Below are 24,154 nucleotides of genomic sequence, written 5' to 3'. Positions count from 1 at the left end.
TGAAGAACCTTGATTTGCTGGATAACTTTTCTCTGCACCAAATCTACTTTAAAGTGTTCAAGCCAAGGAAGAATACTAAAAGAGCCCACAAATAAGAAAAGAAATAAGCAGGAAGGTCAAGCTCAATCACAGCATACCACAATTTTGTGTATTTTATATAGCATTATTCATGTTTTATTACATTACCTGTGATTTATTCTACGGAAAGCAACTCAGTGATCTGTGTATCTGACAAAGACATTTGTAAAATACACCTACTAATTAGAAATGAATAGGAAATAAATCCCTTCTCTCAAAAAAAAAAAAAAAAAAAAAGACATGCTATAAGAATCCCTCAAAATTCTGTAGTTCATTTCCCCCAAAGATGCATACCAGTATATGAGCTGGCTTAATGACTTCAAGTGCTTTTGCAAGTACTGAGGACATGGCTGTCAGCTGATTTCTTATCTGCTCTGAAGGCATACTTTGCAGATAAGGACCAATTGGAGCATCTTCTCGGGTGGCATAATTCAAATCAGATCCAAAACTAAGGGTCCGAGAAGTGTGGTCAATGCGAACCTTTGAAAAGTAAATAAAATCATCATTAATAGTTAAAACTATGTACAAAAATGACTTGATAATACTCAACTGTATTTGAGAGGGAAAAAAATAATAAAAGCATGTTAAGTTCAACAACTATTAGATTCATTCACTTGGTAAAGTTATTTCTTTTTAAATACTGCCACTGCATAAACAGCTGAGAAACAGCTGAGAAATGGGAATGTGGCTTTCTAGTCAACAGCCTGTGTCCCCTTACAGCACATACCTGCAGATCACAGTGCCTGGCTGCATCCACAATGGCCCGTTCCAGTTGGAAAGCATCGACAAAAGGAACGAGCGAAGTCAAACGAGAAAACTCAATGCTCTGATAAATTTGTGCAACCTGCATAAAAAACACAGGGTTAATGATAGCTACCATTTATTCAGCACTTCTATGTGCAGTCTCATGACAACCCTAGGAAGCAGAAATTATGCCCATTTTTCAGAGAGAAAAAAACTGCAGTACAGAGAATTTATGACAACAGTATACTGCTGGAGCTGAAATTCCAATTCAAAGTTATCCATCCCAAATCATATGCTTTGAAAGATCACATTAAACTATTCTTCAAAAGTATTTTCTCATCCCGGTTTAATAAACCAAAAAACTTAAATGATAACATATTTGTAGGTAATTAATTCATCTAAACACTTTTTATAAAATGTTTTTGTTTGAAGAAGACTGACAGTATTACTATTTAGTTATACTGCTAATTAACCTTCAGCTATTTGTATAGCACATAAGAAATAACACTGCTCACATACACAATAGAAAGCAGGTCAATGAAATGTGCAAACATAGCAGTGAACATATTTCAAAGAAACGAAGACCTTCATTTCTAACAAAGATACACAACAATACTATCAGAAAATTATGTCAAACGATTTTTTTTCAAGCAAATAGATAAATTTAAGACTAGTTTCAGCAGGTGGTATATACCCAGAAAATCTGAGAGCAGTGACACGAACTGATATCTGCACGCCAATGTTCATAGCAGCATTATTCACAATTGCCAAGAGATGGAAACAACCCAAATGTCCTTCAACAGATGAGTGGATAAATAAAATGTGGTACATACACACGATGGAATACTACACAGCAGTAAGAAGGAACGATGTCGTGAAACACATGACAACACGGATGAACCTTGAAGACATAATGCTGAGCGAAATAAGGCAGGCACAAAAAGAGAAATATTATATGTTACCACTAATGTGAACATTGAAAAATATAAAATAAATGGTTTACAATGTAGAATGTAGGGGAACTAATGATAGGAAGCAATTAATGAAGAGGGAACAATAACTCAATAGAGAACAGATAAGCTATCGTGGGTAAATTTAACGTTCTGGGAATGCCCAGGAATGACTACCGTTTGTTAATTTCTGGTGGGTATGGTAGGAACAAGTTCACAGAAATGTTACTATATTAGGTTATTTTCTTGGGGTACAGTAGGAACATGTTGGAAGTAAAGTAGTTATTTTAGGTTAGTTGTCTTTTTCTTACTCCCTTGTTATGGCTTGTTTGAAATGTGGTTTTTTTGGTATTTTATTTATTTATTTATTTATTTATTTATTATTAACTAATTAAAAAAAAAAATGAAAAAAATATGCAGAGCCCCACTGAGAAGCTGGTGGAGAATGTAGGAGTGTTGGGCTTCCCCACCTTGATGGTTGCTGATGTGCTCAGACATAGGGGACTGGTGGTTTGATGGGCTGAGCCCTCTACCATGGGACTTGCCCTTGGGAAAACTGTTGCTGCAAAGGAGAGGCTAGGCCTGCCTATAATTTTGCCTAAGAGTCTCCTCCTGAGTGCCTCTCAGTTGCTCAGATGTGGACCTCTCTCTCTAGCTAAGCCAACTTGGCAGGTAAAATCACTGCCCTCCCCTCTACCTGGGATCTGACTCCCAGGGGTGTAAATCTCCCTGGCAATGTGGAATATGACTCCCAGGGAGGAATCTAGACCTGGCATTATGGGATGGAGAACATCTTCTTGACCAAAAGGGGGATGTGAAAAGAAATGAAATAAACTTCCGTGGCAGAGAAATTCCAAAAGGAGCTAAGAGGTCACTGGTGGGCACTCTTATGTACAATATAGATAACCCTTTTTAGGTTCTAATGAATTGGAATAGCTAGCAGTAAATACCTGAAGCTATCAAACTACAACCCAGAACCCTTGAATCTTGAAGACAATCGTATAAAAATGTAGCTTATGAGGGGTGACAATATGACTGGGAAAGCCATATGGACCACACTCCCCTTTGTCCAGTGTATGGACGGATGAGTAGAAAAATGGGGGCAAAAAGAAAAAAGGGACCCAGTGTTCTTTTTTACTTTAATTGTTCTTTTTCATTTTAATTTTTATTCTTATTATTTTTGTGCGTGTGGTAACGAAAATGTCCAAAAATTAATTTTGGTGATGAACGCACAGCTATATAATGGTACTATAAACAAGTGAATGTATGCTTTATTTTGTATGACTGCATGGTATGTGAATATATCTCAATAAAAGTGAATTAAAAAAAAAAAGAATACATGAGGAAAAAAAGAATCAAGGGAGTCTTTCACTTCCCTGATATTTCTAAGTTTTTTTACTTTCGAGTTCTGTGATTAAAGCATGCAACCAAGCAGTAAAATTCCAGTTCTTACATAAGACATTCATTTTGCTTTTTTTTTTTTTACCTGCTGCAGAAGACGGAGTATTGTATTGTTTTGGAGTTGTGGGACATACTGTTGCAACTCTGGTTCCTTTTCAGGTTGTTCTCTGACCCAATTTAGAACCTATAACATTCATAAAATTGAAAAAGAATTGTATTTTCTACATAACAGATACTAGAACATCTGTGAATTTCTCAAATTGCCTATATTCAAAAATATCAGGCAATGTAAAGAAATGCAAAACATAGTATGAAGCTACTGATGCCTGTCTGAAGGTGACTGACAGCAATGGCTAAATTAGTCATGCTGCTAATTTACCTTCAGAGATTTTATTTAGCACATCAGAAATACCTTTTCTCTTAAAATAAAGAAAAAAGACAATGAAATGTGCACTAAATTCAAACACACAGGCAGTATTTTCTTAACAAATATAAATACAGTCCAAAACTGCAGTAGGGCTAGCTGACACTTGAGATTGTAATGTGGTAACACACCCAAACCCAATACAAAGACTTACCTTTGTGACTCTCTCACAGAGTCTGAGTGGGTTAAATTCTACTTCCAGCCAATTGTAAAGGTCTTTCACTTCTGGGACAACATATTGTAGTACGTTGAATCTGACCTACAGTAAGCAAAACAAAAGGTATAATCCTGAAGGAAATTTGCAAACTGGAGCTCTGCACTGAGTATAAAGAAACTATAGGCTTTGAAATCTGGAGAATAATTAAAAGATTGTCTATCATCAACAACTTTTAAATTTACCAAAAAGGAATCCAAAGTTCAAGCATGTTGAATCTCTTACCTCAAATTATGCATCTACCAAACCCTCTATTACCCAGGCTTCACCCAGAATGTATGGTACATGTGACCTTCCATCCTTCATATGCTGGGAACTATTCATCTGATGACATTAACGGCTGGGCCAAAGCAGAACTTGACTGTAAGTATAGGAGTATGTCCCCACACCGAATGGCTCACAGGACTGTGGACAAACTCTGACAGAAACCAACCACCAGGGCACAGTGCCCACACACTTCAACATTCTAGTCTAAGTTTCACCCAGTGCAAAAATGGACGCATGACTGATGCCCTAAAACTTGGGAATCCTCCACGTCTATGCATCCTGAAATCTTTTCTGGAATAAGGAATGGTATAAACATTCAAATAAAACTTCTCTACTACTTTCAATCCTATCAAGCAAACAGTTTACATTCTCCATTTAGCAACTCCTCCAAGTAGGGAAGACAAGTTCTACTAGTTGTTATTTCTCACTACAAATTAATAATTGGCTTTCTGACTTACCAATTGTTCTCTTACCAATTTCATTAATTTGAGACTGTTCCTAAGAAATGGAATCACTCTCTTAGTGTTCAAAAATTCAGTTACATGTGCCCAAAGCTTGACCCTAGATGCAGGGTGAACTGACTAAGATATACAAATGCCTCCTGGCAGTCAGATAATCATTCACCTGACACCAATCAGAACCCTTCTTTTAAGCTTCTATACTACCTACATGCAGAACTGAGAACCCAAATCTAGATTTACTGACTGCTGGGCTGATGCTCTCCAACAACAATCCCTGTTACCAGACCAGCTGTAACACTGAGGTATGATGTGGAGAGTCATGGGCTCAAGAGATATGGCTTATACTTCCAGCATGGCACATATGCTTCCGCTTTTTTAAAAAACAATTTTAAAAACATATTTGCTAATGAAACCTCTTCCTAAAGACAATGCTTTGGATTTATTACATTTAATCCTAAGCCAGCTCCATACAAAACCTGTCTAAAAACATAATGCAAAGTTGAACTTCGTGGGCAGCGGCAACAGACAGACACAAAGATAAGTTCTGTTTTAGAAGTAAAAGAATTTGACTACCTACCACAGAAGAAAAATATGTTAAAAGAGAAAAATGCCACTATAAAGAAAGTTTATTATAGTTCTTACCTTAACTGATTGATTCTTCCAGAAAAGTAAGGCCTTCTACCTGGCTTTTACCAGAATGACTACAGGTACAGTCTCAGAGGATGTTCACATTACTTCCCGTTGTCTCTGGCATTTCTTTAATTGTTATATTCACAAATTGGGGACTGCCTTAAAACTGCATTTTTGTAAATATTCAGCCAAGTTATTTTTCCTTAATACTTTTCTGTAGCACTTGTCCCTTTTATTCTTGTGTCCTAATAGAAGTTATTGGAGGTAATTACTGCAATAGCCACTAAGTTAGGCTACTGTGAATCAGAATCCCTAGAATCTAAGCTCCCCTGGAATACAAGCTCCTTTTAAATATAACTTGCCTGGCACATAACAGGCCCTCAATAAATTTCTGCAGAATTAAAGAGAAGTAGTAATGGTGGTCCATACTGTTCTTCAGGGCCAGTCCAAGTCTCATCTGTTACATCTAAGCCCTCACCAATTTAACCCTAGAGTTTCATCTGAAACACAATGCCGGTTTATACCAGTGGTTCTGAAACCTAAGTATTAGAACCCCTTGGCTATGAATCAGAATTCCTCGGGTTTAATCGTGAATTATTATACATGACCATAAAGTTTTCTACCCAAATCTAAAAAATGCTCATATTGATACTAACCATATCATTAATAAGGCCAATTCGTGTTGGTGGGGCCTGAAGACCTAGTAGTGTTGCAAGGCGACGCTGTTTTTCAACTATAATGCCATCCATATCAAGAAGACGAGCTATATCAGTACGCTCAGGGGTAATAGGGATGGACAGAGTGGCCAAAAGGACTCTAGTAGACATTCTGAGGATGAAAACATTACATTATTAAATCTGTAAAAGTTACTTGATAAGCAGAAAATCAATTATCTTTAATCATCCAGCAAGATATGTCGTGACAGAATACATACGAAACTACACAACCATACTCTTAAATATTATATACCATCACAGCATGGGATTTAAAGGAAACGAGTACTTGGAGAATCAGAACTTATTTTTAATCAACCCAATTACTGATGTAAATGTTTTCTTGCTATAGAAAACTATCACATTTATATGGGCGAAAAGGCACACTCAAATATCCCATACTTCTTTACAAAAACATTCAAGTCAGTTTTTAAAACTATGAGGAAAAATAGCCATGAGAAAAGGAGAAAAATTAGACAGACCATATATGACGCACAATTGGGGGGATGGGAGAGTGCAACACAATGGATTATAACTTCCCTAAAACACAAGAAAGGCTGAATTCAGAGAACTGTAGAACGCTAAAGATTGCGGGCTCTAAAGTCCAAGAATCCAGGGTTGTAATCTCAGCTTCCTTATTTCCAAGACTGAGGCAAGATACTTAATTTTCTGAATCATAAGGCTTTTGTATTTAATTTAATAAAGTAATGTACACAGAGCTAAACAGCCTAATATTTATTACAGTATTTTCTTAAATGAGACCAAGTTTTTTTCTTACATTAAACAAACATGGATTATATATAAGAGACAGTGAATGACATAATGGACACAAGAGTTTCAAGGAAAATATACTAAAAGAATTCATTTAGTTGGTCCCATAAATTGCTATAAAGCTGTAAGAAAAAGAATTTGGTGTACATAATTTTGTGAGGCCAAAATAATGTGGTCTACAAATGAGACAAATAACTGGTATGTGAAGTTGCACAAATACAAATGCAATGTACAAAAACATACACATGACTGACAAAATAGGCGCCATAATTTTTTTAAAAGCCTTTAGGTTATTAGGTTATAGAACTTTCTTTGTGATTATACATATATTCCAAATATTCTTTAATTAATGTTACTTTATAATCGGGAAAAAAGTGACGACAGAAGTATTTATCTTTCTAATTTCCTAATTTGGTCTAAGAATAGCCTCTAAATACCCACATGTGGACAGAAAGCTGAAATCTTAACAGTACCCTTCCCAAAATTCAATTTTGTCACTTGGGCTTTTGATAGAGTTGGCAGTTTTGTATCGGACAAGATAGTTACTGAACAGGCATACTGCCCAAGAGCAAAATCTGGAGACATTTTTGTTTGCACAAGCAGGGAAGGGTGCTGTTGGCATCTAGTGGGTAGAGGCCAGGAATCCTGCTAAACATCCTGTACAATGCCCAGGACAGGCCCCCATGAGAAAGAAGTATTCAACCCAAAATGGCAATAGTGCCAAGGGTGAGAAAAACCTGACCTTCAACAGTCTACCATGACATTCGGTGTATCTGTTACTTCAACACCACCTGAATGTAACATTCTTACCGTTGCATCTCTTCTTGGGTAAGATTCTTCCTCATTTCTCTAGATAAGTGGTAAAGACGATGGAGTGTAGATGCATGAAAAAGTGCATTTCCAGATTTCCAAAACACAGTTGAGACTTTGTTATAGTAATTTGCCATCAACTGAGGTTTAGGTGGTTTTTTAGACAAGGAGAATAGCCCATGAATGTCTTCCACAGCTTTGAAAGCTTCCTAGAATTGGTAATACAAATTACAGGCATTGCATTCTGAACAAAAACATCTCACATTCAAATCTCTTCATGAAACCTAACATAAAAAAGTTAAAAAGAAGAATAACCAATAAGATGCCTTCATGTGTGGTTCTCTTTATTATCTATATACATAATATATGATTTACTTCAGAAAACTGCCATTATTACAACACACTAAACCCTCAAACTTTTTCAAGTTCTTAGCAAATACTGTAAAGCAGATAGGGCAAACTCAAAAAAAAAGTGTATCATCATACCATGAGGGGGAAGGGGTTTATGCATCAAAAAAAAAAAAAAAAAAAAGGATGTATGACAGAATAACTAGTGGTTATTCTTGAGTGATGAAATAATGGATAAATATTTCCTTCTTTTAATATCCATTTTTTTCTACTCTGAGTATGTTTACTTGTCTTCTAAAGTTTTTTCTTTTCCTCCTTAGTTCATTAGGTAGTATTTTAAGATAGATGTTCCTATAGAGAAGGAAAATATTATGGAGGGCAGAGTATCAAATCAATCATATTTCCACTTGGCTGAACAACAACCAATTTTTAGCTTCTTCCTCCGTAATTTCTATTAGATATTCTTTATCAAATATATAATATCTTCAAGTTATATATGGCTATGAAATCATGTGAAAAGTCTCTGCAGGATTCTTAGGGGAAAAAAGGCCAGGCAGAGGACAGGATTGCCAACACAACTGAGATCTCCAATGTATGATATTAAGCACACGTACACCGTTAAGAAAAGCAATGCTTAGTGCAGAGCTTCTCAGACTATCTGTACTGAAGGACATGTGTTTTCTTTCAAATTTTCAACCTGTTGCCAACCAATACTTTTATAAAACATAGTAAAGTATTACAAAAGTGATATGGAAAAAGAACAAGTTCAAGTTTTTAATTGAACAGACAAAATTAGTGACCAACTGCTATGACAAAACTACTGTGGAAGTGCTATAAAAAGTTTATAAGTGCTTACTCTCATCTCTATTTATTCCATTAGTTAACAGACTGGAATCAGTTCATGGACTATGCACTGAGTACCACTGATAATGTAAAAAGAAGAAAAAAATAAGGAACACAGATTCTATTCTACAGAGAAAAGCTCAGAGTTCCCAACATACCTGCCACAATTCCATGCTGATGGCACTGTCCAACTGAACAAGCCTGGTTTCCAAATGCATGGACTGGCTCTCTGGATTATTAAGATTGATTGCTGTACTTTGGTTATGGTGGCGTTGAATCTGTGACAAGTGCATTCTCAAATTGTCACACAGCTTACGGAATTCAGCCTTACGAGTATATTGGAGGCAGAATTTGAAAGCTACAAGCATAATTATAAAACATATTAGGTCCTTCCTACTATCAAATATTTCAAAGGCTTTACTTCATATATTGTCAGTTATTTTAAATAGGAAAACTCAAAATCAGTCATTAGAAGCTATCAGTCATCACTCATTTCACGTGTCCTGACTACCTTACATGAACCCTGAGAAAACAAAGGGGGACAAAGTCATTGGTGCTGGCAGATAATTTAAACTATGGATCCAGGAGAGTTAACAAATGGGAAACTACTCAAATTTATGCTTAAGAAGGTCTAGCCTTCCAAAGATCCAGCATTTCAAATCCTGTAATCACAGAAAACAATTCTAGCCTCAAATACAATCAACTAACTTTGATGTCCAACTTACACCCAAAGCAACATGCTTTGTACTAACTAAAACTGCATAATATAATAAAATGACTTGATTTCAATTGTGTATGTAGATGTGTATATGAACTACTTGCTCCACCATTAAAATGCTGTGTAAGTTTCTACGGTCAAATACGCAACACTAGAGAAATTTTTTGCAATTCTTTTGCCACTCTCAAAAACAAAACAAAAAGTACATCTATTTCAACTGGCCTAAAACAAAGGGATGCAGTTTAATTTCAATTTAGAATTTTCATCAACAGTTATCAAAAAAGTACAAGTTTCATGCTACGTGAAAATTCGTATGTGAGCCCTGTAAAGTAAAAGAATACAAGTTCTAATATTCCTAGTAAAACATTTCTAGTTGCAAAATCATTTAAAACTTGTATAAACCAATGCCAATCATCCCTTTCTAAAAAAAGACGGGCAAGGGACTTCCTCTGCTGGATTGTTGCTGATGTTCTCACAAACATTGAAGACTGGTGGTTTCATATGCCGATCCTTCTATTTGGGGGCTTGCCCTTATGAAGCTCATTACTGCAAAGGAGAGGCTAAACCTGCTTATAATTGTACCTAAGAAACTCCCTCTGAGTACCTCTTTGTTGCTCAGATATGGCCCTCTCTCTCTAGCTAACCAAACTCGGCAGATGAACTCACTGCCCTCCCCCCTACATGGGATTTAACTCCCAGGTGTGTAAATCTCCCTGGCAACGCAGAATATGACTCCCAAGGATGAATGTGGACCTGCCATCGTGGGATTGAGAACATCTTCTTGACCAAAACGAGGATGGAAATGAAACAAAATAAAAGTTTCACTGACTGAGAGATTTCAAATCAAGTTGAGAGGTGCTAGAAGTAAATACCTGAAACTATTAAACTCCAACCCGGTAGCTTTGACTCTTGAAGACAATTATATAGCAAGGTAGCTTACAAGGGATGACACTGTGATTGTAAAAGCCTTGTGGATCACACTCCCTTTATCCAGTGGATGGATGGATAAGTAGAAAAATGGAGAAAAAAACTGAATGAAAAATAGGGTGGAAGAGGGGGATGATTTGAGTGCTCTTTTTTACTTTTATTTTGTATTCTTATTTTTACTTTTTCTGGAGAAGGAAAAGGTTCAAAGAATAGATTGGGGTGAAGAATGCACAACTATTTGATGGTATTGTGAACTGCTGACTGTAAACCATGGATGACTGTATGATATGTGAATATAACTCAATAAAACTGAATTTAAAAAAAAAAGACTGGCAACATAAAAACATATAAAGAAAACTAACACCACTGAATTGAATACTTGAAAGTGGTTAATATGACAATGTTACCACAATAGAAACTTTTTAAAAACGCATAGACCTGTACAACAGAGTAAATTCTAATGAAACTGTGGACTTTAGTTAATAATATAATTATAATATTGGTTCATCAGTTGTAACAAATGTACCACCCTAAAGCAATATTAGTAATAACAGGAAAAACTGTGTGAGTATATGAGAACTCTGCACTTGTCTGCAAACCTACAACTGCTTTATAAAATTAACTAATAAAATTAATGAATTTTTAAAATATTGCCAACGCAAGCTCAAGCTAATGCCAAAGTAGAATAAAGCCAAGGGCCATTCTAAAGTCACAGTCACAGAAAAAACCCTACACTGGCAGCATGAAAGGATAATAAGTGACAGCAGAACCCAAGATGGTGGCTAGGTAAAACAGGGCAAAAAAAACAGCTCCATGAAAAATACTAAATAAAAGCCAGAAAGTGACCCAGAACACCAGTTCCAGTGATGCACCAGCCAGACAAGGTCTGCTAAATCCACAGGGACCATGCATTTGGTGAAACCGGGAGTCTGCATTCTGAAACGAATGAGTGAGCCGGCTGAAAGTCTGGCAGCCACGCTGCAGTATGGGGAAACCGTGGTTTGGCATTTGGAAACCATCTAGTTCTTATTTAAAAAAAAAAAAAAAAAAAAACTGGGACTGACTGCGGTTACAATGGTGAGAACTGTGCAGTGAAGCACAGCAGGAGCGGGCTGTGACAATGCCTCAGTGTCTGGCATGGAGGATAGCCCTTCCCACACCTGCTGCTGACTGTCTCGGTGCCAGGGGGGGCAGAGGGTAGCCAAAAGGAGAAAGAAATCATGCCCCTTGCAACCATCTCCCTGGCGGGCTGGGGACGCTCCTGCCCGGGGCTGGACCCATAGCCCAGAGCCACGCCAAGGGTCCCAGTGTGATGGGGAGTGTTTCCTGCAGCACTGCACACATGCCACAATATTGGCCGTGGACAGTGGCCTTTAGGGCACCCACAGCTAAATGTCCCAGAGCTGGGAAGGCGGAGCTGTGCGAAGAGGGGGAAATTAACACACCCCATTCAACCATCTTTACAGCAGGGTGGGAATTCCCCTGCACGGCCCAGCTACCCAGGGCTTCCCTGGAGGGCCGGCACGCACTTGTGACGTGGCGCAGCCTTCCCTCGGCAGGGATCCTGGAAGAGCACGGCTGAGAAGGGGGACCCGCTCAGAAATCCCAGAGACCCTACGCCAGTGCCAGGGACTTGTGGTTCAGTGGCAGAGACGATCTGTGGCAGGACTGAGGTGAAGGCTTGGACTCTTGCAACAGCCTTAAATCTCCAGGAGCACCCAGGAGGTTTGATTATTAAAGCTGCCCTGCCTCCCTAACCGCTCAGACACGCCCCACATTCAGGGTGGACAGCACCAACAACACGCCCAAACTTGGTGCACCAACTGAACCCCACAAGAATCGGACCCCCACACACCACAAAGACAAAGTTGGGGAGAACTGACTTGAGGGGAATAGGTGACTCATGGACACCATCTGCTGGCTAGTTAGAGAAAGTGTACACCACCAAGCTGTAGATCTGACAAATTAGAGATTGGTATTTTACAGATCCTAAAAGAACCCTATCAAGTAAAGTAAATGCCAAGAGGCCAAAAACAACAGAAAATCTTAAAGCATATGATAAAACCAGACGATACAGAGAACCCAAACTCAAACACCCAAATCAAAAGATCAGAAGAGACACAGTACTTGGCACAATTAATCAAAGAACTCAAGTCAAACGAGAGCATGGCACAGGATATAAAGGACATAAAGAAGACCCCAGAAGGGCATAAAGAAGAAATTGCAAGAGTAAATTAAAAAACAGAAGCTCTTATGGAAATAAAACAAACTGTTGGCCAAACTAAAAAGACACTGGATACTCATAATACAAGATTAGAGGAAGCTGAACAACAACTCAGCGACCTCAAGGACCACAGAACAGAAAATGAAAAGACCAAAAGAAAGAATGGGGAAAAAAAGCGAAAAAATCAAAATGGATCTCAGGGATACGATAGATAAAATAAAATGTCCAAATTTAAGACTCATTGGTGTCCCAGAAGGGGAAGAGAAGGGTAAAGGTATAGAAAGTGTATTCAAAGAAATTGTTGGGGAAAACTTCCCAAACCTTCTACACAATATAAATACACAAAGCATAAATGCCCAGCAAACTCCAAATAGAATAAATCCAAATAAACCCACTCCAAGACATATTCTGATAAGACTCTCAAATACTGAAGAGAAGGAGCAAGTTCTGAAAGCAGCAAGAGAAAAGCAATTCACCACATACAAAGGAAACAACATAAGACTAAGTAGTGACTACTCAGCAGCCACCATGGAGGGGAGAAGGCAATGGCATGACATATTTAAAATTCTGAGAGAGAAAAATTTCCAACCAGGAATACTTTATCCAGCAAAACTCTCCTTCAAATTTGAGGGAGACCTTAAATTTTTCACAGACAAACAAATCCTGAGAGATTTTGCTAATAAAAGACCTGCTCTACTTCAGATACTAAAGGGAGTCCTACCAACAGAGAAACAAAGAAAGGAGAGAGATCGAGAAACTTAACAGACATATATAGAACATTACATCTCAAATCACCAGACACACATTCTTCTCTAGTGATCACGGAACTTTCTCCAGAATAGACCACAAGCTGGGACATAAAACAAGCCCCAGTAAATTTTTTTTTAAAAATTGAATTTATTCAAAGCACATTCTCTGACCACAATGGAATACAAATAGAAGTCAATAACCATCAGAGACTTAGAAAATTCACAAACACTGGGAGGATAAAAATGAGGGGGAGATGAAAACATTCCCAGATAATCAAAAGCTGAGGGACTTCATCACCAGTAGATCAGTCCTACAGGAAATGCTAAAGGGAACTGAGCAGGCTGAAAGGAAGGGACACTAAACAATTGACTGAAACCATATGAAGAAATAAAGATTTCCAGTAAAGATCACATGGCAAATATGAATACCAATACTACTGTTATTTTTGATTTGTAATGCCACTATTTACTTCCTACAGGATCTAAAATACATAAACTGCAATGATAAAATCAGTGGTTTTGGACTCAACGTAAAATATGTAATTTTTGACAAGAACTACATGAAGGTGGGGGAATGGAGGAGTAAAGGAACATAGTTTATGTGTCCTACTGAAGTTAAGTTGGTATCAAAGAAAAACAAGATTGTTATAGACTTAAGAGGTTAAATTTAAGCCCCACGGTAAACACAAAGAAAGTATCAGAGAATGTGACCATAGAGATGAAAAGTGGAGTATGGGTTACGAGAAGTGGGGGAAGGGGCAATGGGGAGTTAAGAAATGAGTGTGGGGTTTCTGTTTGCTGTGAAGGGAAATTTCTAGTAATGGATGGTGGGAAGGTGACAGCATTGCAACATTCTAAATGTGATTAACCCCACTAATGGAATGCTAGGGAGGGGGTGGAATGGGAAGATTTAGGCCGTATATATGTTTCCACAAGTGAAAAAAAAAAGGAAAAAAAAAAAGACAGTCTAAATAGATAATGACAATTAAATGCCAGGGATGATCCTGGATGGGATCTGAGGATGGAGGAGAAGAGGCTCAAAGGGACACAGCTGGGACATAAGAAAAAAAAAAGGAAATATAGAATGTAAGCTTTGTATCAATGTTGAATTTCTTGAACTTCTTAGCTGTGCTTAATGGGAATGCACAGAAGAATGTTCTTGTTCATGGGAAATGTATATGTGAACTATATTGTTTGTTCAAGGATGCGTGCAGCCCGCTCTCATGTTCAGAAGACAGAGCAATAGATGATGGATGATAGATAGGGAGGGAGGGAAAGAAAGAAATGGTGGTGTGACAGGATGTTAAAGTTGATGGATCAAGGTATCGGGGGATGGGGGTCGGGGTATGCTGGAGTTCTGTGTATGGGGCTTGTATTGTTTTTGCAACTGTCCCTTTAAGTTTGAATTTATTTCAAAATAAAATTCAAAAAAAAAAGTGGCAGCAAAGGAAAGAGAAATTTAAAAAGCAGATTCTCAGTACAATCCTTCACAGACTTAAAATGTCAAATGCAGTATAATAATTGGATATTTATTATGATGGTCCTGATCATCAAGGTTTAGTTCTATATTTAATACTATTTAAGAAAGGGAGAATACATATTTTTCATAGAGTCATCTAAGTGTGGAGCTTAAAGAGACCTTAGAAAGCCAGTACTCAATTAAGTAGGCTGCCCGAGAATATGCAGTAGCAGATTCAATAGTAGAACTCAAGTTACCAGCAAGCAGTCAAAACCTTTTCTGAAAGGATTTTAAAAGGTCTTTCGAGATCAATGGAGTAAATTTCACATGGAACTACCTTAACTAGTAAAACAAAGTTCGTAATCATTTAATACTCAAACTAATGCAAATCATCTTTCCACAAGGATAAAAAATTAATATGTCTCTATGGAGAAAAGGAGATTTTACTCAAGTTTAATAGCTGATCTTCTGCAAAACCTGTTTTTAAAACAGCTTTTCAAATCACTTTACTCAGATTTCACACTCTTGTTTTACCTTGTTGGGCGATATCATGGTAGAGACGCTCTACTCTAGAATTGTTTCGAAGGAGGTCTAAACACTGTCTGTATGATTCCCATAGGAATTTTACCCATGGAGTTAAAAGTAATCTGTCAGTACGATCCTGAGTGTCTTCACCACTTACAGCACTCAGGAGAACACTACAAGGCAAAAACATTGAAAGCAATTTTAAACATTGTTTCCTACTTTACCACATAATTAAAAAACCAAAACCAACAAGTCATAATAAACTACTCAGAAGTCTTCCTACCCACCCCCTTTGTACACACTGTGATGCTGACACTTCCTAGACAAAACACCTGAATTTCCAACTCTGTATTACAACTATTTAACTATTTAACTTCATATATGCACTCCTATCTGTAGGCTGTGATTTTTCACCTTTATAAACTCTGAATATTATTTTTTTTTGGTTACTATACATTTAATACTTCAAAGATAAGCATTCTTCCTGTGAAACATCTACTTCAAATGGGGATGATGGAAACATATGTAAGGAAAAGCTGTGATTTAACTACTAAGATAATTAGAGATTTATCCCATATACCTCTCAGGAGTTTGAATATTATCCAGATCTTCTATATCTAAGACCATCTGCTGGGATTCTTCTTTAGCAGCCTCAGTCTTTTCTTCTGCCAGTTTCAAATATGCCCTAACAACATCCTCTAGAGATTTGATGTTCACCTAACAAAAAATTCAGAGTTAAAAAGTTTTTGCAAGCAACTATAAAATGTGTAAAAAGCAAATTCTAGGATATAAAATGCATCCATTTTGAAAGGTAAACTTGTCTGAAAACTACCAAAAGCATTTATTAAAAATAGAAAGCCCAGTTCTCATGTTCTTACCTGTTGGCAAATATTCTTATACTGGTATAATCCTTCCTTAGCCAAGTGGCTCTTGCGAAGATCCACACAGAGTTCCAAGTATTTCAACATAATTGGCTCATGTATCTTCTGCCATGTTCGATGTTTCTTACTTTTCATAACATCATAAAGAACGTCCAAAGCAGGCTGCTTTTTGCCAACCTCAAGAAACTCTGAAAAGTAATTCAGGGGAATTAAAATCAGTTACTTATATAACACCAAAGTCTAAACTAACTCTCAATTTCTGAACTCATTGCCATCTTTTTTGGGTCACACTTATTTTTTACTTCTAAAGCTATGCCATAATTATCCAACTAAAACAATGAAAGACTGGTACTCTCTCAAAATGTAATTTACAAGTAAAACTGAATTTTTACTCAATTCCACTGTATCAATCTTATCTAAGTGATTTAAAAGTTTCAGAAATTGAAGCCATGAGGAAAAAAAATCTCCCCCTGCAAATCTAGGAAAGTTCAAGTATGACTTCACAGCCACACTGACATCTGATGATGAAATTTCTTCAAGTTTCACACTATGACTTGAGGCAAAAACAGATAGTCAATTGCCTGTGTTCCTTTAGGATCAGTTGCCCATATTTGTGTGGGTCCACTCCTGGGCTCTCTGTTCCCGTTCGCTGATCTAAGGGTCTTATTCTCTTGCCAAATATCATGGTGTCTTGATTACAGTAGTCTGAATGTCTTGAAATCATGTAAAGTCCTCCAACTTTGTTTGGTCTTCAGTATTGTATTGGCTATTCTAGGTCCTTTGCCTTTCCACATACACGTTAGAATTAGTTTGTTGACATTTACAAAAGAGCTTGCTGGGATTTTGACTAGGATTGTGTTGAACCTATAGATCAAGTTGAGAAGAACTGACAGAATATCTCTCCATTTATTCACCCCAGTATAATCATGAAGTATTAGAAAAATCCTAATTGAGGAACATTCTACAAAATACCTGCCCAATACTACTTACAACTCCCAAGGTTATCAACAAAAGGAAAGTCTGAGAAACTCTCACAACCAAGAAGAGTCTAAAGGAGACACAACTACTAAATGTAAAGTGGGATCCTGGAACAAAAAAAGGACATTAGGGAAAACCAAGAAAATGTGAATAAAATACAGCCTTCAGTTAACAGCAATTTTTCAGTATTGGTTCATTAATTGTGACAGATGTAAGACGTTATTATAGGGGAAACTGGGTATGGCACATAGAAAGAACTCTTTAATATGTTCACAATAATTCTGTAAATCTAAAACTATTCTCAAATAAAAAGCTTACTGAAAAAATCTGAAGGGAAAAAACCCATATTAGAATACAGAACAGAGAACTTATGTTCTTTCAACTTTCTATCCTCCAAGCACTCTATATGCAGCAACATTTCAAAATCCAGTTCCAACCTTAGGTTTTAAGTGTATTGTTTTGAAATGCAGTCAAAATTAAGGCTCCTTTATCAATTATTTCTGACCAAGATTTATACTTATTTTTTCTCATTTTTCACTTCATTTTCTTCTGCACAAACACTTTTAATAGACTCAAAAAGAGGTTACTTAATTTAAGTCATCTGGTTAAGTTCAACTTAAAACTTCAATGACTGCCAAAATTTCACACACAAAAACCTTCCCACTATAGATTTGCAAAGTAATTTGGGGATACTAAAACACCAGTTTACATTATTAAAGTGTCTTAAAATACTGTATCTCCATTCTTTAAATCATTGTTCATTTTCTTCCTGACAAGAAAAAAAAAGATTTTTTAAGAATTACCCTAACAATGAATAGCATTATCTATCATGTAACTGCCTGGCAAACAATAAGCAAAAATGTGCCTCATATGGGGAGGGTGGGGGGGTATATTACAGCTACAGATTTAATAATTCTCTATCATTTCTTCGTCCAACACTCCAGTATATCAAACAGCTTGCAAAAGGATAAATCACAAGGCATCGTAATGAATATAAGGATCTATACTCAATACTCTAAATCACCCCTTTAATATCAAATATCCTTCACATACTAATGGATACAAAACCTTCTTCAGTATATCAAGTTAATAAACTTAATATTAATCCTGCCATTATTTGAGACAGTCCATTTTCAGTTGAACCAACCTTACTACCAAAATTTTAAAATCCTACTAAGCAAAACAAAGATGAATAGAAATAGGTACTGTGTTGGAAGAAAATGCCTTTCCTGTTTTAAGGGGGACCGTGTATCTTCTTCCTGCAGTGTCCATAAGGTTACTTTTTAAAACCCTATAGCAAGTTAGGTATTTTTCACAAATATTTAACAATGAGTCACTAACAGCCAAAAATTTGGGGGAAAGGACCTTTAAACAAATTCATCTTTTGCATTAAGAAAATCACAACAGTACTAAAAGGACATGTTGTTATATCAAACTTCAACCCCATAATGAGGATTTAAGTCTCATATTACATATATAAACACTGTGAATATACTTGGACGATGGAAGAGGCACAAATGGCCAGCATATGATCACAAAATACAAAAGTGTCACTTTGCCAATCTCTTATTTTTAAATGGAAGTGTGGTTTCTTAATGTCATTCTAAAAAAGTCTTGTTTTAATAGTTGCAATAAAAGCATTTTTCACTTCCTAAACAGCCCATCAAAATTTATTATTTCAAATCCCATACTTCAAACTTTGAAACCGATTCAGAAATTCAAACAAACCAAAGCAAATGCATTAAAAAATATATTCTTTTTCTTTTGAAGGACAGATTTTACACACACCACACACGCACACACACACACACACAAAACTTGTACAGCAGGCAAGGACTTTCTCTTTTAGAAGACTGCAATGGGAACAGATTTTTCAAGAACAAGCAATATATATATATGAAAAAGGTAAATAAATTCAATAATCTATCAGGCTAATAATATATTAATCATGATAATCCATGATAGTGGGACTTCTTGTGTTATCCTAACATATATATTTAGTACCTCTGAATTACTTAATTAGGGAAAAAAAAGGTTTTGAGGCCAGAAAGATTATACACTAAAGGCCCTATTGCACTACCTTAATATTTTTTAAATGTTGATTTCTGGACCCATATTCTTGAAATAATTGAAATCTGGAATTATAAACTATTACTGGGGTGGAAGGTATTCTGATTTTACCTTTCAGACACAATAACTAAAACTATGTATCTATGAAGAAAGTTTAGGCCAGCCCTTCATTTTTATTAATCTATTTGTGCAACAGAAAAAGCAAATAAATTATAATGTTACACAATTTGCGGGTTTATAATAACTTTATTTTTTAAGTCACTGGTTGCAGAGTACAAGTTAAGAGCCTTTTTATAGGGTCAGGAGTAGCCACTTTGCCACTATTAAGGATGTAATCTGGAAAAAGAGCTTTCTTCAAACGATTGTGGGATATGAATATCTTGCCTGTTATGGGTGGGCCAAGTTCTCATCTTCCTGAATGATTTATTTTTCCTAAAAACAGTGCTCTGATATTCAGACTCATGGAGCCTTGAGGGACTATTCTACTTAAATTTATCCATAGTTTATTAAGACAATGCAACAGATTAAATCTATGTTTGGGGTTGCAAATGTCATAGATAAAACATTTAGACAAAATGAAGTTCCACTAAATGAAATGTACTTTTTATTGTCCTATTCAGTTTTCTAAGCAGCACTATATGATACTTTGAAATGGTACAGAAGTTCATAAGATCAAAGGTACAGAAGTTATTATTTGGAAGGTAAGGCATGCCTACCACAAAAACAAAAAACAAACAAAAAAAAACAACCAACCATCCTACAGGGCTGAAGCAAGGTCAGTGCAATTTTCTTTTTTTAAAACTACACAAACAAAATTCAAGTTTTCCCCCACAGCATCCCTTTTTCATCCTGCATACTTCAACTGTGAATGCCTTCCTCAATTCGTCCCTCATGAATGAAGTCTACTTCAACTTAGGAACTGAGAACTTTAACTGCAAAGGCAGTCAGCAGAACACATCACATATGATTTTTAAAGTCGCTGAAATATTAAATTCATATGAAGATTCAGAAGGAAGGATGAAGGAGACAAGGGCTGAACACCTCATATGTGTAATATTTAGGCCACTGAGATTACAGTACTTCCTCCTACCAGCGTGTAAGAATACCTGTTGGTAAAGCATATAAATGACTGTTCAACAGATTTACAGTAACTATGAAGACTAGTAATTTCATGCAAGTCACTCTGTATACCATAATAAAATTCTAAGTTTCAAAACATCAAAAAATATTCACAACTTGGTTACAGTTTATTTTGTGGTGAGAAGTTTAAACTTAAATCTACTTTTGTCCTATAAATAAACGTTCCAAACTTCTGGCCTGTTTTAACCATTAGATTGCTGGCTAGAATGAATGCTTATAAGGTTTAAATTGCAGTTTCGTTTTTTAAAACAATTACTCTATCCCACAGACTACGGAATTACTCTGTTCCACACACAGTTCCACCTCCTTTCCCCTTCCACTGTAATTTTTAATTAAAATAACAAGTATGTGACCAATATAAGTCTCCTGTCTTGACAAGTTATCATTAGTATTAATTTTAAGTACGGGCCTGAAAGTGGTTTTAAGATGAATTTTCAAGCAAGCTAACAAAATAAGCTCCCCAATCATAAAACTGTAACAATCATGCTATATCCACCTACAATATGGATAAGACCCAAAACTTCACTGTGTGGGGGATAGTGGAAATAAAGAGCCACAAGTGCCCGAACACCTAATGATTGTTAGGTAAAAAAAACCCCACCCCCAAGTTTTTTCTTTAAAGGTCAGAGACATGCCTAATACATTTGCGCCCCCATAATGCCAACGTAAATGCCTCTCATTTAGATGCCGACTTGGAAAGAAAACTCATTTCGGAACACGCAGAAGTTTTTCTGCAAGCGCCCATGGCTAAGTAAACAAATGGAAATAGGAATTGCCGGGCACCAGGGCTGTGGAGAAAAAGACCCAACTGATGGGAGGGGACCTTGGTTTTAATCTCCAGGCTTAACAACTAACTCCCGGAGTGACCTTGGGCAACTATTCTCTCTAGATCTCAGTTTCCTTATCTCTAAAAGAGGACCTGAAGTCGTTTACAATATTAACTCCGTTCCAACTTCTATGACTCGAAACAGGGTTTGGAACTGCCCCTAATCGACGCCAGGAAACAAGTTAAATGGGTCAGAGTACCGGAGACAGAAAGTGGCAGGGGAAAGGGTAAGTGGACTCTAACCCAGGAAAGCCCGGAGCGAGTTTTGGGGGACGGAGGTGTCTGTGGGAGGACTGGAGGTGGGACTGCCAGGCTGCGGGCCGAGACGGGAGGTGGAGCCGAGGTTCTCGCGTGCATTGTCCCTGGGAGGGAGCCATGTTTCTTCCTCCCCGGCACTCCCAGATGGCGGCCGGAGACGCGGGGCCTAAGCAGGCGGAAGCCCCGAGGCCTGGAAACCCAGTGGACAGCGGGACAGGGGCTCAGGCCCGGGAGAGGCCTGTCTCCAGAGCCGGGACCCCCGCGAAGCACTAAGAGGCGGCGAGGAGAAGGAACAGCCTCCAGAGCGACGGTTCCCGGCTCCGCACCTCCGACCCCGCCGGTCGCTTGGGCGTGAGAAAAGATACCATGCCTAACCACGGACTGACACGGCCGGCAGGCAGCCCACATCAGCCTGGTCTCCAGCCGCAGCCCCGGCCGCGGAGCAAGCGGAAAGCAGGCCCTGAGCCCCCGATCTCCGGGGCCTCGGGCCGCCCCGGTCCGGCGTGCCCCGATTCCCTACTCACCGTTGGCGCGTTTGAGAGCATTTTCCGGCCTCTGAAAATAGGCCGGCATCTTGGCGGCAGGGTCAGCTCACCCGGCGTCAGCGAACTCTGGGGGGGCCCGGGCCGGGAGAGGAGACCAAGGGGTACCAGCGCGAGATTCCACGCGCCTCGCCAGCAGTCGCCCGCTCCCAGGAGGCCAGAGACGGAAAGAAGGAGCCACGTGACCCCCGCGCAGCGCCGCCGCCGCCCAGGCCCCGGATGTAGAGGTGGACCTCTGCGCGAGCACCACCCATCCCCGCGCGCAAACGCGGTGGCGGAGCTCACGCTGGCTGACGTGGCGGCGGAGGCACGCGGGGCCGGGGGTGCTTGGGCACTTCGCAGAGTGGCGTTAGCTGGGAGGCTCGTAGGTCCTTTAGCTCACCTCGAGCGAGAATCTGGGTGGGAAAGGTGAGACGGGTCAGAGTTTCTGTTTGGCGAAAAGACCGGCGTCATATTTAACATGATACATGCGGGTTCATGCAAAGTTACAATCAGATTCGCTTAATGAAAACATTGAATTTACTCTTTTGACGGAAATATATTGATCGGGTGTCGTTATGTCAGCGCTGCTTATCACCGGGAAGTGGTGGAACTTGTCCCATGACGGACAAGCATGGGGCGGAGGGGGTGGTGGAAAGAACACTCAGTTAATAAATAATCAAATAAGCAAGTTTCTTTCGTATCTTAGTAAAATTAAAAAGTTGGTATCACAGAGATTGTCTGAGGAATGGAGGCTTCAGAGAAGGCGACTTTTGACCCGAGACCTCAAGGATGGGGAAGGTCTGAGGACAGCCATCTCGCAAAAGGCGAAAGTCCTGAAGCAAAACAAACCTGCATAGTGTTTGAAAATACATGCGGTGTCGTCGTTCTTACATACAGCACACGTCACAGAGAAATATAAAAAAATGAATATTAGTAGAAAAAATCAATTTATAGCAGGCTTGGTGCTATAGTTTTTAAATTAACAATTTTTAGTGTTCCAAGATTAATTACTATATCTAAAGTGTGAAGGCCATTTAAACAGATTCTAATTTCGCAGTCCCCTGGTATGAAATTGAAATGAGTTCAAAAGGAAAATTCAGAAAGTAGCAGTGGAATAAATTATTATAAATTTATTACACGTTCTGTGATAATGCTTGGGATTTGTGAATTTATGCGGGGTACAACATTAATGAATGAGGAAACCACAGTACATACACAACAAGCATCTCCCCTCATTCCTTCTGCCTCCGCAAAGAGCTTTTTCTATTTATGTAAATTTTTCACTATTAAAAAAAACTCAAATTCCAAAAAAAAAAAAAATTAATTTCAGAGTTGTTTCTCCAAAATATTTAAATGGTTCCATATGTCTGAGTTTACGCCACAAAATATATGAGCCAGACAGGGTTGATAAAAAGCAAGTGCTGACAAGCTGTAGGAACCATTTTATAGCGCAGGATCAAAAGAGTCATTTGTGTATGTAATAATTAAGTCAAAATTAAAGATATAAACATAAGAGCAAATAATGCTTTTAAGTCCTGTAAACAGAAAACTGTTTAGTTTGCATAAAAAGATGCAAGCAGAATAAAATACAAGGAAACTTGCCCTACCTGTCAGAAAGGGCTTTCCAACATCCTTATATTCTGAAAGAAAATGATAAAATGGCCTCATTGTTTATTATTTATTATTTGGTATACCTATAATAAGCCAAACACTAGAAAATTGGGAGGTAAAATGAAATCCAATATCCCTACATCTTGACCCTTTTCCCTTTCAAATTATTTAAAGTACATGAAGCATTTGGTAATTTAAGTGCATTAAATAAAATTTAGAGTCCAGTGCCATATTTGCAAATAAGAAAATGTCGATTTCCAGAATGAATCTACCTGTTAAATTCACCTCACGGATTCTCAGTACCAGCTAATTGGCATAATATTAGTTGCTGGGACTAAAAAGATTCACCATGGCCACCTTCAAGGAGTTAATGATTCAGTGATGAAGACAGATGAATACACAAAGAGGGACAAAAGAGGATCTAATCTGGGCCAGGAGTGAGGCATAATTACTTGCTGTTGTGCAATGCTTACTTAGTAGAAGACAGACTCCCCGAATATGATAGGAACCATGTTAGGAAAGGGTAAAAGGAAATAATCAGGCTGATAAAGGTTTTTTGTTTTTGTTTTTGTTTTTCTAATTGAGTTACCTCTGTACTATATATGACTGG

General features: G+C 37.9%; 1 protein-coding gene and 2 non-coding genes across 3 annotated transcripts in view; all 3 read right to left on the bottom strand.

The window, feature by feature from the left end:
* EIF3A (eukaryotic translation initiation factor 3 subunit A) overlaps window positions 1-22,129 on the bottom strand; it is a 35,982-nt gene extending 13,853 nt beyond the window's left edge. The window contains exons 1-11 of the mRNA XM_037803688.1: window positions 21,934-22,129; window positions 16,135-16,325; window positions 15,837-15,973; window positions 15,266-15,429; window positions 8,813-9,012; window positions 7,464-7,672; window positions 5,826-5,997; window positions 3,752-3,856; window positions 3,259-3,357; window positions 806-922; window positions 373-558 (exon numbers count right to left, since the gene is read on the bottom strand). Of these exons, the coding sequence (XP_037659616.1) occupies window positions 373-558; window positions 806-922; window positions 3,259-3,357; window positions 3,752-3,856; window positions 5,826-5,997; window positions 7,464-7,672; window positions 8,813-9,012; window positions 15,266-15,429; window positions 15,837-15,973; window positions 16,135-16,325; window positions 21,934-21,982 (1,629 nt within the window). The 5' untranslated portion in view covers window positions 21,983-22,129. The remainder of the gene's footprint in view (window positions 1-372; window positions 559-805; window positions 923-3,258; window positions 3,358-3,751; window positions 3,857-5,825; window positions 5,998-7,463; window positions 7,673-8,812; window positions 9,013-15,265; window positions 15,430-15,836; window positions 15,974-16,134; window positions 16,326-21,933) is intronic.
* On the bottom strand, window positions 1,243-1,372 carry LOC119511056. The gene has a single exon (XR_005212140.1). It is a non-coding gene; the product is annotated as a small nucleolar RNA SNORA19 (small nucleolar RNA).
* LOC119511057 lies at window positions 3,498-3,627 on the bottom strand. The gene has a single exon (XR_005212141.1). It is a non-coding gene; the product is annotated as a small nucleolar RNA SNORA19 (small nucleolar RNA).
* Window positions 22,130-24,154: the final 2,025 nt, after the last annotated feature.

Source organism: Choloepus didactylus, chromosome 15 (genome assembly GCF_015220235.1).
Source record: "Choloepus didactylus isolate mChoDid1 chromosome 15, mChoDid1.pri, whole genome shotgun sequence".
NCBI lineage: Eukaryota > Metazoa > Chordata > Mammalia > Pilosa > Megalonychidae > Choloepus > Choloepus didactylus.
The sequence above is the reverse complement of the archived record's forward strand: the minus strand, read 5'-3'. Positions and strand labels throughout refer to the sequence as shown.